We start from the raw sequence: 14490 nt of genomic DNA, 5'->3' as shown, positions 1-14490 counted from the left end.
AACAAGTCGATAAAACTGACTGTCAAACTTATCAACGTTTATCGATAAGTTATCGATAAAAATAGTGCTAATATACATATATATCGATAGTTGTTATCTATTTTTAGTTTAACTTTCTCAATTATTCTCACTTTTTCCATGACACACACACACAGATGGACTTGGCGACCGTACCACCGGAGCTGGAGGAGCTCCTTATCTGCAGCTGTTGCCATTTACCCTTCAACGATAACGACGCGCTGCCGAAGCTATTCACGTGTCGCCACTACTTCTGCCTCAAATGTGTCAATTCGTTGCTGCGCGAAGGCAGCGATGAACTCTACTGCGTACACTGCTGGAAGCGTACCGAACTGCAGGGACCCGAGCCACGTACCGATAGCTTACCCACCTACAATGCGATTTTATATCTCACACAGAATTTGACTACGCTTAGTTTTAAAATGAAATGCGGCGAACGTGATCGGCAGCAGCGTTCGTCGTCGATTGCATCGAACGGCTCCACCGGCGCGCTTAGCGGGAGCGGCGTTATTAATAATACTGGCAATAACAACAACAATAACAGCAACAATAGCGATGGCAGCAATGGCAATCTGAATAGTATTGGCGTTGGCGTTGGCGTTGGCAACAACAACGCCAACAACAATTTGGATAAATTGAAAATGACCGAAAATTGCATGACACATGCCATGCCCAACACATTGTGGTGTAGCGTGTGCAATATCTTGCTTTGCCGCGCCTGTGCCGCAACCGAGGAGCACCGCACACATTTGGTGAAGAATAAAATCGAAGCCAAGGAATCGCTGCACTCGGACATATCAAAAGAGCTGCTCGGCATGCAGAAGACGCTGAACGATGTGCAACATTTGGTATTGAAGCAACGCGATTTTCTGCTCAAGATATTGGAGAGCTGCACCACGCTCAAGACACAAATCGAGGCGGAGCTGCTGAATCATATGCCCACTTTGGAGATTTCCGAAATTCGTGAGAACCTATGCAAGGCGCGCCTTTGCCTCGAGATACTTGATAAGCAGACGCCAGCTGAGGCTATGAAGCTCTATGCCACACTGCATGCCGAGAAGCAGCGGCTCATGGCCAAGTACCAGGAGATGTTTCTGCAATGCAAACTGGACGATATGATACGCAATTGTGGCTATGTCTTCGATTTCGATCTTATCAAGCAGGCACTCGTACAGATGCATAATTGTGTGCTCAACGGTGGCAATTTGGATAACTTCGGTGTGGGCTCGGTAATTGGTGGTCTCAATGGCATAACGACGGCTACTCATCAGAACCCGGTTTTGCTTTTGGCCAATTATTGTATTTCACAATTGTATTCGCGCCATATGTTGTTGTTGAAGCAACAGCAACAACAACAGCAGCAGCAACAGCAGCATGCACAACAGCAACAACAACATTTGTTGTCCAACGGTTTGCTCACCTCGATGATATCGCACGTGAGTCTCTCCACGACTACTAACGGAAATTTGCCCACTTCGAATGCCAATTTCACGCATGCAACATATGCACAGGCATTACAGCAGAATCAACCGTCAAACAACAGCGTGACACAACAACAAGCCAACAATCCCACTTCGCCCGCACACAAGACTTACGCCGACATCATTGCGCTCTCGAGCAAATCTAACGCCAGCCTGCAAACCGCGCAACAGCAGCAACAGCTGTTGCAACAACAACAAGCCGTAAGCAGTAGTTTCTCCGAAATCGCACCAATTGGCACACCGGCAACAACATCGAACACATCAGTGGTGGTTGGCGCACAACGCAACAACACTTCACATCTCTTTTCCAGCACCGATCTGAACGGTTTAGGTCTAAGCTTATTGCATCTGCAACAACAACAGCAGCAGAGTGCTTCGAATACACAGCAACAAACGAAATCAACATTACTACTTAACCCCAGCATACACGTCTATCCCATCTACTATTTCAACATCGAAATCAATGGGCAGCACTCCGGCCGCATACTCATAGAGGTGCGCAGCGACGTAGCGCCGAAAATGGCAAAGAATTTCAATGCACTGGCTACGCAAGAGCTCGGCTATGGTTACAAGGGTTGTCACATTTTCCAGTGTTGGGAGAACGAGAGTATTATTACGGGCGATTTTGAATTGAATAATGGGCGTGGCGGACGCTCGGTATACGATGAGGGCTTTTTTATGCCGGACGACACAAAGATACTAGCCATACGCGGTTCGGTTGGCATGAGGCGAAGTCAAAAGCGTCACGATAATTTAGGTCTCGTTGGTTCACAGTTCCGTATAATTTTAAGAGAAATGCGCGGTTTTACAGGCATATTTGCATTTGTGATCGAGGGTTTGGATTTGGTGGAGAAAATATCACAAACCGGCGATGCGACTGGTAAGCCACAGAGTAGTGTTGTCGTTGTCAGTTGTGGCAAATATCAGTTGGGTTAAGTGTCATAAAGGTCCGTAGTAGGGGTTAGATTTTAAGATTTTACTTTGAATAATGCGAACTTTTTAATAAGCGTACGATAGAAAATTATATTGAAATATCATGAGTTTAGGTTTCCCACCTATGTAAATCATGTTTTCAGAATGTTTTGAAGACTATGAGCGGGCGGGTGTGAAGACACTATTATCAGATTAAGGAAAATACTTAACGCAAATGAATGGATCGGGATGGTGATTTTGGTAAATCCATAAAAGTTGCTTGAAAGTTAATATTATAGAATGCAAGCAGCTTTCGAAAACGTTACTTTTTAAAGCTTTATTTAATTATTATTTTAAGTTTTATTTAATCCAATTTTTTTTTGGAATTTCATACAAATTCTCAACGAGTTCCTTACTTAATTAAATTCATTTTGATTAATCGATAAGTGAAAAATAGTAATAAACAAACAAAATTCCAAATTTACAAATCTATAATTTTTACAGAATTAATTAATTTTATAATTAAAAAAATCAGCAAAATCGTTTGTGACGTTTCGTCTAACTCACTATATCCACTGTCTATAAATATATATAAAAAATTTTATTAAAAAGGAAAAACTCCTTTTAAATAGTGTTTCAAACTTTCACAACTAAAAACTCGAACTTCGAAAACAAATATGAAACAAAACCAATAAATATCACAAGGCTTCAACAAGAAGTTGAATAGTGAGAAGGCAAAAGTCCAAATTAATCGATGTGCGTGCACACTTTGAGCTAGTTTTAAACGTCCGCTCATCAGAGTGTTAAAATCTGTAAAATGCCGTAATCGATAGTAAGAAAACAAAGGCACACACACAACCTTTAACTCGAAAATTGTTGCTTTATTCCTCTTTTTTAAGACATTTAAGAAAATTTGTTGCGCAAATTGTTCACTAATCAATACTTTGGGGTAATCAAACGATATGATTTCACTAACTAATTTAACACCGTGACATACAACAAACAAAGAACAAAGTGAAAACGTCTAGGGAATTTCTACTCATGGAGTAGTAAGCGTCATTTTAGCACTTTTGTAGAGCGACAAAGCAAAAACAAAAACAAAAACAAAAAACGAACAAAATTTAACGATGAATAGTTAAAATTTACGGAGAATCCACGAAAACTTAGCTACATAAGGGCACATACTTGTAGGTTGCTTGTAAACCGGTTAACGGAACCGGAAATGAAGTATATAAATATATAAATTGAGCCAACAACGCAATAAAATATAAATGTGAAAATATATACGAAGAACTATGTAGTTATTTACATATATACATAAATAAATAAACAAATATATATATAAATATATATTATCTCGATGTGTAGCCTTGAAGTGTTAATATTAAAAATAAATACACACACAAACACATACAAAAAAGTGTATCAGAAAAAAACACTTAATTTAAAACTACACATAAAGACAGAAACTTATATACTTACATACATACATATAGATAATATATCGCAATATATATAAATATATGTTAGGCAAAACCAAAGTCATTACACACATATTAAACGTTAAACTTAAATGTCCAAGAATTAAAAGAATGAGGCGCATAAAAATTAAAGAAAAATAATTAAATGTGAAATTAAATATTCAACATATAGAATATTATAGTCAACTATCCAGTATTAAACGATTAATTCCATGATGACGTTTAGAGAGCATTCAAAACAATGCAGAACTTTAGCAACAAAAACATACTTACAAATATACCAAAACTTAGTTAAATAGTATAAAATATATTTACTTAAATGCAACAAACAAAAAACCAAAAAAAAAAATAACAAAAAAAAAACAAAAACACAAACAATGTTGAATATTGATATTGATAAATACATTTGTCTGAAACATTTGTGTTTTAAAGCGCTACAAGTGTACCTGTCTTCAAAACGTTATATTGAAAGTGTAGTGAGGAAAATGCCGAAGTACTATAAGCCAAAACAGAAACAGAAACGAAAAAAAATGCATATATAAAACTTTGGCAACTTATATATGTATATGTAAAAGAAGCATGATTAAAGATCCCCCTTCAACATTTTAAATATACGAGATTTCATACTAAAACTATATTCTAACTTTACTATCTAATTAATTTTTGTACACCACGGTTTTTTGTGCTAACAACTTTACGAAATAATAGTAGGAAATGAAAAAAAAAAACAAAATATGTACCTACAAATACACGTAGACAAAAATTAGAAACAATTTAGAATCGATGCACACGTTTATGAACAAAAAAAAAGAGGAAATTCCCAGCGATTTTGAAAGTCATAATTTTACGAAATAAAAAACTTCGGCATTTGATGAAATGAAAATCAAATATATAAACATTCTTAAATACAACAAAAACATGACTACTTATAAAAAGATGTATGTATGTTTACAATTCGTCAGGCATGATACGTTTAACGTGGAAACTAACAATAGTTATCGAAAAATATTTATCGATAACAATTTTTACAAAACTATATTTAAGTTATTTTATGTTATATGTTAGACAATACTTTATTGCTATACAACTCACAGCATAAATCATTTTATCGGATTTATAACCATCGAATTACCTTACAATAAAATAATAATATATCGGAAATGATTAAAGTTATCGCTGCAATAAATCAAAATAATGTTGAAAATCAGTCTGTGAATTAAATTGTAGAAAATTCTTGCAGTTAGCAAGCCAGTTGTGGTACAATAGAATCTAACAGTAATCGAGTAATCGAAAGTCGATTCAGTGATGTGCACCTAAATTGAATATTTCAAGTATTTTTCTTTCGCAAAATTCTAATTCTAATTCTTTTTTTTTCAAAATTTAACTCTTTTTACTGTTACATTTGAAAATCTTTGATATTTATATTCTTTTTCTTTCTATTACACAATTATTATGTTTACAGCTTGAAAACATATCGTTTTGTTCCCCATATTGTCAAATAATTTTGAAGCAAACATGGATTTCGGAACAAAAACAAGTAATTGTACTAAAATGTGCGATTTCAAAAAATTAATATCCGCAAGTTTCAATCCTCCGAAAAAAGTTTTCACTTTCATTGCGCCGAATACGAGGTATATTAAAGATAGTGTTAGACTATACTTCCAAAAAGAAGTCTGTGTGACTTTGTACAATCATTTTTAATTTTGACTAAACTCTTGAGCATATTCGCTGAAGCATTGCTGTTAACATACGAAACATCCCTCTAAGCTGTTCTCAGCAGAACTTAAAAAAAGTATTTTATTGCCAGTTGGCGGCAATGAAAAACAGTTCTGATTCTACCAGATATGAACAGACAACTTTATGAAGAGTTAGGTTTTGAAATTTTAACTTTACTTTTTTGCTGTGAGTTTAAGCACAAATTTCTTAATATTTATTATTTCATTAAAAAGTATGGTCTGTAGACAGTGAATTACAGTAGTGGACATCGATTTGTCCTCGTTGTAATTTTTTTTTTTTATTTAAATCTTAACACGAAACGTTCATGTGAAATGAGTAGTATGTATTTAAGTTAAAACTACCTATTATAAAAAAATATACAACTCGGAAAGAAACAGAGAATACAATTGACTCAGAACTGCGAGCGATAATCTTTTTATAAAGTTATGGCGTGATTATAATAGATGAAGCATTTTTAAACACAAACACGTAACTAAACTTAACTTAAACTTAAACTTAAACACTGCAACAACAGTGCTAGGTTTCTAAATGTACTTATTTTAAGGTGGCAAACTAGTTTCATTTTATTTCCTTTTCTCCTATGGTAAATGCTCAAAAATGCAATCAACGAAATTAGCTGCCAATAAAATATGAACGAATTTCAAGGCTTTCTAGAAAACTAAAATTACGAACGGCACATTTAAGCAATTAAGTTCTTTAACCCATGATTTGCCTTTTCGTTTATTTTTCTTTCTAGAGAAGAAACTCTTTTGCGTGTTAGGCAGTATTCATATATTAAATCGTTAAAATCGAATTTCTAACATAAAAAACGTATTTTAATTACTATTTATATTTAACTGATGCATAATCTAATGACATATCCAAATTTGCAAAGAATTGAGTTACAAAAATATGCGTAAACAAAGAGGAGAGTTAAACACTTTGCGACACTTACTAAGAACTGCGCTAGAAAAGAGCAAATAACTCAAACTCTTCAAGAAATACTATATTGCTATTCCATTAACGAAGTAAGGCAACCAAATGAAATGATTAAAATCGGAAGATCGAACAAAAATTATATTAAATGCGCTTGAATTACTTTCGAAATTTACACAAGTAATTTTTAATACACACACTTGGCTGTATGTGAACTTAAAAAATGTATTTATCAAACGAAATTATTATTATTCATTCAATTATTTGTTTAATCGACTTTATTGTGGCATAGAAAATTAACTAGATATCAAAAGAACATTGGAAATTATAGACAATTATAATACAACAAAAACTTCGTAGTGCAAATATGCATATATTCGTAACGACTTAACTAAGCAAAAGACAAAATAAATAAAAAAAAAAACCAAAAAACAAAAAACAAAGAATGCAAAAATGCAGAAGAAAGTATAAACAGCAAAGAAATTGCAAAGAAAAATTACGCTTTAAATGTTGTGTGATTACATTTTAAGACAATTAACTAATTAATTGCATAATTTTACGCAATACGTCGTTTCATATAACCAAAGAACAAAAATTAATTAAATCAAATACAAACGCTATTTATTAACTCTGTATATTTAGGGAGAATAGATTTTTTTCATATATAGTAGCCGATTTGTTTTTACTTAGTCATAAGCAAGGCAAAAATCCTGTGCGGAAAAGGTGCTTGTGTGAATGTGAAAGGTTGCTGAAAATTGTTGAAAAACTAAACGCGTTGAAGTCATCCAAAATGAACCGCAGAACAACAAATATTATTAAATATATTTGCTTCTACTTACATTTTACTAAATGCAGCATGCCTCGCCTAATTGTATATTTTTTGTTGCAATAAATGGAAATAGCTCATATTAGGAACCTTTTTTAAGTACGTTTAATGGAGAAATTTGTTTAGTAAAGAGACTTTTAAACAATTGACACTTCTTTTAACGGCAATCATATAAGTTATAGAATCAAATGGAGAAAGGTGAGGTTATCGCTAATTTTGATAAATAGTAAGAGACGAAAGGAATTAATGAGGATTAATTAAACAATGAAATTGACTTGTATTTTTGGTGATCATTTATATAAGGAAAGCAATTGAGCGGCAACCATTTAACCCTGCTGTTAGGTTAAAAAAAACTTACGAATCTAGTCTTAGAGGACCATTTGGTCCATACAAAATAAGAATTTAATCTTAGTCTTTATATTTAGTTTGGTTCAATACTTGCTAAATATTATTATTTTATTATTTACTCAACTCTGGTAAAATAAAAACTAAGCGAGGGGTTCCCCCGTTTTGCATGTTACAAAGAAAAAAAAATTGGACCAAATAAATGGTCCTTAACCTAACAGCAGGGTTAAGAAAATAATATCTTTATGTATGATCTATTTACAGGCGATATTTTCAAATTTATAGTATAGATTATGAGACAATTAAAATGCAATATGTTTATCTGCAGATGGAATTGTTTTTCCAATCGAGTGAGTCACGTTCTTATAAAAAAGTAATACGTTTCTTTAATCAGCAGAACTATCGGTGATTTGGATCTAAAAGTTGGCAAAATATTGTGTGGGATATAAGAAAAATAAATGCGCTTATGCGCAGCAAAGTCGATCATAACTTTTTCAAGATCTTTTTCATAAGAATATTCAAGAACTAAGCAGCTCAATTCCAACCATCGAAGTTCACATAAATCTATAATATATATATAAGTGATTTTTATTTAAAACAATAAAATGATTTATTGGTCATGAAGAAGAATGATTCACTGAGGAATAAGGAAGGCTGTGCTTTCGGCTAGTATTTTTTCGGATTCGGACTTATGTTGAGCACACTGATAAAAGCAGTTTTAATAAAAAGACATAGCTACTCGAATTGCTTAAATAAGTTGATGTATTTTGTATTCTGTGAGTATACTAAAATTTAATTCAACGCGGATCATTGTAGACCTTTGCCGAAATCACATAAGCACCTAAGAATAGAAATATAGTAGGCAGCAAAAAGGAAAACGGGCAACACGCTTTACATGTACAATAAAAACCAAACAAGTTTTAACTTAAGTAGAAAAACATACAAACATACATGTATATAAACATACATTTATATACATGAAACGCATAGGTTAGAAAAATTAAAAATCGCTAAAAACTTTAACTTCCGTTTGAGAAAACAATAAATAACAATGCCGTTCCATACTTTTTATGATTATGTAGCATTAAAATAGCAACAAAAGCAAAAACAAAAATTACGAATAACATACATACATACATACGCATATTACATACATATGTATTAGTGTTGTAAGAGAGAAATATTTTTGCAAAAGTGAAATGTTGAAGGACAAGTGGGGAGGAGCAGAGCTCAGCGCCAAGCCAAACTGATAGCGACGAAAAAACGTGCGACGACATGAGTAAACGCCGACAAAATACGATTTTAGCTTTCAAAGAGATACTAGAATACTAGATACAGATACAGTAAATTCAGATATATACCAGATATGGTATTGTATGTACATACATACAAACAAACAAACATACAAATGACAAATGGGAATGCAGACACAAGTACCTTCGGTTTAGGAACCACAAAATCAATAAACAAAACTATGATAAAACAAAACAAAAACTAGATGCAAAAACTAAAACAAAAGCAAAGGTCATAAAGCAAATATACATATTATGGTGCCCGTCATTTTGCCCAAGTTGAATTTGTTTTTTAGCTGATGCAGACTGAAGTTACTGCCCTAAAAAATTATCACACTGAAGCAAACACTATATTTTTTATTTTTTTATTTTTTTTTATTTTTAATTCTTTTATTTTTTTTATTTTTGATTTTTTTATTTTTTTTATTTTTTATTTTTTGATTTTTTTTATTTTTGATTTTTTTATTTATTTTATTTTTGATTTTTTTATTTCTTTTATTTTTGATTTTTTTATTTTTTATTTTTTTTATTTTTTATTTTTTTATTTTTTTTATTTTTTTATTTTTTTTATTTTTGATTTTTTTATTTTTTGCCTACAATTTTGAAAATACGGATTTTCTAATACAAAATTTTGCGCTCTATAAAAAAGCTCTTGCTTTGTTTCCATAAAAATCTTTCTTTAGAAGTTGTATGCGCCTAAAAGATACTCAATTTGGGGAATAACGGATACCCTAGCACATATGTATATGCAAACATAAATAGTGGTAACACATAAGTATGGATATGCATGCTTCGAAGCTAAAGAGCAAAAAATAAAATATTGCTAAACTTAAACCAAATAATTTGTGAACTCAAAATTTAGCCAAATCAAACGAATTAAATATCAATAAAAAGTTAATCAATAGCAAACATAAAACAATTAAAAATAAAACGCAGTGCGCAACAACTTAAAGTGTCTTTAGCGAGTTGAGTATTTACTGTTTGGTGGAAAATGGCGATTGATGTGCAAAAATTTAAAAAAAAGAGACATTGTGGCTACGTCAAAAATAAAAAGAAAAAAACAACAACTATACTTAGTAAGCAAACCTACAAATGAATGTATACATATACAAGTATTTTAGGCATGGAGGAACGCAGAATACCCAACGGCCACAAAGAACAAACATACACAAGCAAATTTGTTATGTGAGCATATAATAATGAAAAAAATAATCGGTGTTTTAGCTTTAAGTGGAAGACAATTTGGAAATACTTTGAATTTACAAGTATCGCATCTACATACTTACTAGCATAAACTTGTCTACAAACAAACAGATCCTTAGAAAATTATTAGATAAACTGAAGCAGCGAGAAATCGAAAAAATATATAAATATACATACATAAAAACACAAACAAAAAATAAAGAAATGGGTATATTAAAAAAAAAAAAATATATATATATATACATAAATAATATAAAACTTAGCGATGTTTTAAATTCGATGTTTTAAGTATATGTGTCTGTTTATGTAACTATTTAAAGAAGTCAATACGAAAAAAAAAACAAAAAATACAGTGAAAAATTTTTAAATGTAAACGTTGCTTTAAAAATTACAACAAACATATGCATACATACATATATACGAATTTAAAAAAAAAAAAACAAAAACTATGAATACAAATATGAAAAGGCGATACATACATACATACATACATACATAAATGCATTTGTAGCACACATTTAAAAGCTTTCTGCAAAAATTCAACTCAAAGCTGATTTGGCCACCTATGGGTTCTTGTGACTTGCAAAAATTGAGAATTTACTCTTTTCGAATCAGACGGTTGACATTTTATGGACATAGGCTTCATATATATTAACTATTATTGTTGAAAAAAACTATATTAAAGGAAAACATTTCGACAATTATTCTGGAACTTCTCGTGATAACTCAAGTAAAAGTAAACAGGTTGTTGTTGTTCTTGTTGTATTGGCAGCAAACATTTCTGAATTTCACAATTTCTAGGAATGGTACCGAGTTAAGACACCTGGTTCGGATAAAAATCTGGGTCCGTTTCGGTTACGTAGACCCCACTGTCGTGGGAACCGGTGACGTAAAACGAGTATCGAGGAACAATAGCGTCGACAAAAGAGAGTTAGCATACTAAAGTAGATTTTAAGCACACATATTCGATCACTTTTTCGAAGGAAAGTTTTTTAAGTGGAAAATTGGACTTATTGATCGGCATTCATTTCGATTAGTGCGTGTTTCGTAAGGGAGCTCTAACGTTTCGATATTTGTGCGATAACAAATGCAAAATTGCAGATTTTCAAAGGGTATTTACTTATGTATGTATGTAGAAAAAAAATTAAAACGAAAGATATAGATAAAGATATATATAATCATGTCGAAAATAGCTGAAAACTTATACGAAAACATATGTATGTATGTAATACAAAAAAGTTTAAAAATAAATTGCGTTCGAAGATAAACAAAAAAAAAGTAAAATTTAAAAAACTCTACGTCTATATATTGAAATTGTTGCGTATTACTATTTATATGAAAAAATTTATAACTTAAAACTTAAATTTTACATTTTCGAATTACATTATATTACTTTGCGTATTTTAAAGAGTCTACAAATTCAAAAAATAAAAAACTCGATATTTATACATGTATGTATGTAGCGAAACGACGCTACTAACGAAGCACTACAAGAGTTTGAAAAACAAAAACAAAACAAAAAACAGAAACTTTATCAAATAAATATGTATGTAGTACGTTATACACTTATAAAGACTTACTACTTAAGCTATGCGCGTTATACAAACACACATACAAAGAACGTACACATATGGAGATTGTTTGAAATTCGATTTTGTTGAACTAACTCATACATATTCATAGAAAACACTTACATACAAACATATACATATATACAACAAAAATACATAAGCGGAAAATCGACTCGAAATATGGCCGCGCGGAATACCGTATACTGACATGTGTACAAAAGCTTTATGCGTTCAACAGTACAAGCAACCTTTCGAAAATAAGAATATAGGAGACACACAAAAATACTTAGTAAGGAAAAATCTTAATATTGGCGACGAACATGTCACAGGCGTGTGGTGAGCACAATAGAGGAAAATAAAATCGTTTAAAATATACAATTTGCCAAAAGAGGTATTCATAGAGCAATGGTATTAACTTTAAAAACATTTATTGCATAAAAGCTGCCAACACTTTCATAGGGAAACCAAATAATAGAAACCATAAAATAAATTCGCAAGTGCAACCCGATCCAAAAGCTGTTACCAAACGAAAACAAATCAACGTTATTCCCACGATGTGCACATAGCAAACAAAACGAACACTGTGAATACCTCTGATATGTTAATTTGTTCCCTCTCTCTCTCTCTCTCTCTCTCGCTCCTGAAAACGTAATGTTGCGAATTTCAACAATAAAACTTTACAAAATTGTGTTCAGTCAAACGAGTATTATGATAAAATCATTTGCAAACACAAAATGTGTTCACGAGATTCGTCACAACGGCAAAACTGCCATGAAAGGCTAGCGAAATTTCCGAACCAAAACAAAAATTACCTAACAAGATTCGCTTTCGCAAATAATTTAACTTATTCTTGGAAAAATTAGATTAGAAAGTTTTTGGTTGCGAGCGGGTAAATAATGGCGGATAGTAGAAGCGTTGATAACTTTTATAAAGCAGACAGCGCCCGAAGATTGGTTTGAAGTCGTAAAAGGTGCGTTAATACGGTCCGCTTTAATCAATTAAAGTATAGATTTTTCTAGTTTTGGTGTTGATTGAGGTAATATCATAACAATTAACGAATTTTTCAATTAAATTGAGTGCATTAAAAATACTAAATTTCTGTAGCAATAACAACATTTCACATAAGCAGCAAATTGAGAGAGAGCTTTTAAGGATTATCAAGTGTACACACATCTAATGAAAACAAAATCAAACGAAACATGTAATCAAGTACCACCAAAGACGCCATAAAACTGTATAAATAATGTTTACAAATTTTCCACTCGAAAACTTACAGGAACAAACCGTTTTACTTTCTCTTTAACGACTTAGATTTATTACCTACAATTATACTAACGAAAAATGTAGCACTCGAAAGCGGAACTAGTATGTAAAAAGAAATTAAAAAACCAAAAGCGGTACTTTTGTGATTTAATTCAGCCCACCCGTTAACTCTTTAAGTGACAACGTTTCTTCAAAATAAATTGTTTTTAATAAATAACTTTAACTGTAAATACTTTTAAGTTCAATGTTATGAAGTTGAGTACAAAACTGAAAATTCCGACACTCCGCACCGACATATTGAAGTTGTTGTTGAAAAATAAAAGCAATTGCAGAGAGTATGTACAAACCGTTATGACGATTTGGTGCGAAAAAATGCTTTTATATAACTCGCATTTTGTTAAATTGTCCTACGCTTTTTAAAAACAAAAAAATACTAATCACTTCAATTCCTACTTTGCCACTCCGAACTGGAAATGCTTTCAATGTTTTCCAAAAACTCTATTGAAAAATAATTGTTAAAGTATATTAATTACGTCAAAAATAATCTAATTACAAAAAAGGCATATCCAGTTGTCCAATGCAAACCATAAACCAGTGTTAATTGTATTTAAATGTCTATTATATTCAATGTTAGCATTGTGAAAATAAATAAATATATTTACGAGTAAAACAGCATTTGAATGAATGGAAAACTATGGATCCAGAGTGTGGCAGGAATTTCTTGATTTCAAAAGGAAATTCATATTGAATTTAAGCAAACCCAAAGCGGATTACAACATTTTGAAATGGACAATCCCAGAGCGCAGATATTTTGGTACAAAGTGAATAAAATGTTAAACAAAACGAAAACGGAGCCAAACGAACAAAAATACAAAATGAATAGCATAAAATTTTGAAATAAAATATATGTAAAGCAAAATAGAGAAACAAAATTATAGAAAAACTTTAAGCCAAAACAACATAGAATACGAAAAGAAATTCATAAACGAAAATAATCTAATAATTTGTTATTTGAGCATTCGATTTCTGGGTTTTGAAATTAAAACCAGGCTGCGTATTCCTCTTACATTCATTTAAGATTTAAGTTCAACACAATAATTAAGCGCTTTGATGAAATGTACGTACTTGAATATGAATTAATTAGTTTTAAAAATTATTTATACTTTAGTTGATGGGAAAAACGTGAATTAATAACGATTGTATTCCAAATTTAATAATAAAACTGCGTTAATGTATTATATACGGTAATGAGCCGTAATCTATTGTTCGATGTTAAACGCTATAAGTTAAATGTGAACAAGCAGCAAAATATATAATTAATTAATAAAAATAAATATCGAAAAACTAAAGGAAATTGTATGAAAAGAAATATGTTATTAAATGTTATGTTAAACGTCTTGTTTATGAATAAATGGGCAGGAAGCGAAACGTCTTTTAATTGGTGGG

The 14490-nt window shown here is 31.5% G+C and overlaps 2 protein-coding genes across 4 annotated transcripts in view; one reads left to right on the top strand and one right to left on the bottom strand.

The window, feature by feature from the left end:
• Positions 1-10653, top strand: part of LOC105229620 (uncharacterized) — a 45480-nt gene extending 34827 nt beyond the window's left edge. For both annotated transcript variants that reach the window (XM_049448300.1, XM_011210031.4), the window contains one exon: positions 156-10653. In XM_049448300.1, coding sequence (XP_049304257.1) covers positions 156-2435 — 2280 coding nt within the window. In that variant the 3' untranslated portion in view covers positions 2436-10653. The remainder of the gene's footprint in view (positions 1-155) is intronic.
• Positions 1-14490, bottom strand: part of LOC105229621 (nuclear protein localization protein 4 homolog) — an 80907-nt gene that overhangs the window by 57372 nt on the left and 9045 nt on the right. The gene's annotated exons all lie outside the window — the stretch shown is intronic.

Source organism: Bactrocera dorsalis, chromosome 2 (assembly GCF_023373825.1).
Source record: "Bactrocera dorsalis isolate Fly_Bdor chromosome 2, ASM2337382v1, whole genome shotgun sequence".
Classification (NCBI taxonomy): domain Eukaryota; kingdom Metazoa; phylum Arthropoda; class Insecta; order Diptera; family Tephritidae; genus Bactrocera; species Bactrocera dorsalis.
This window is presented reverse-complemented; position numbering and strand designations above follow the sequence as displayed.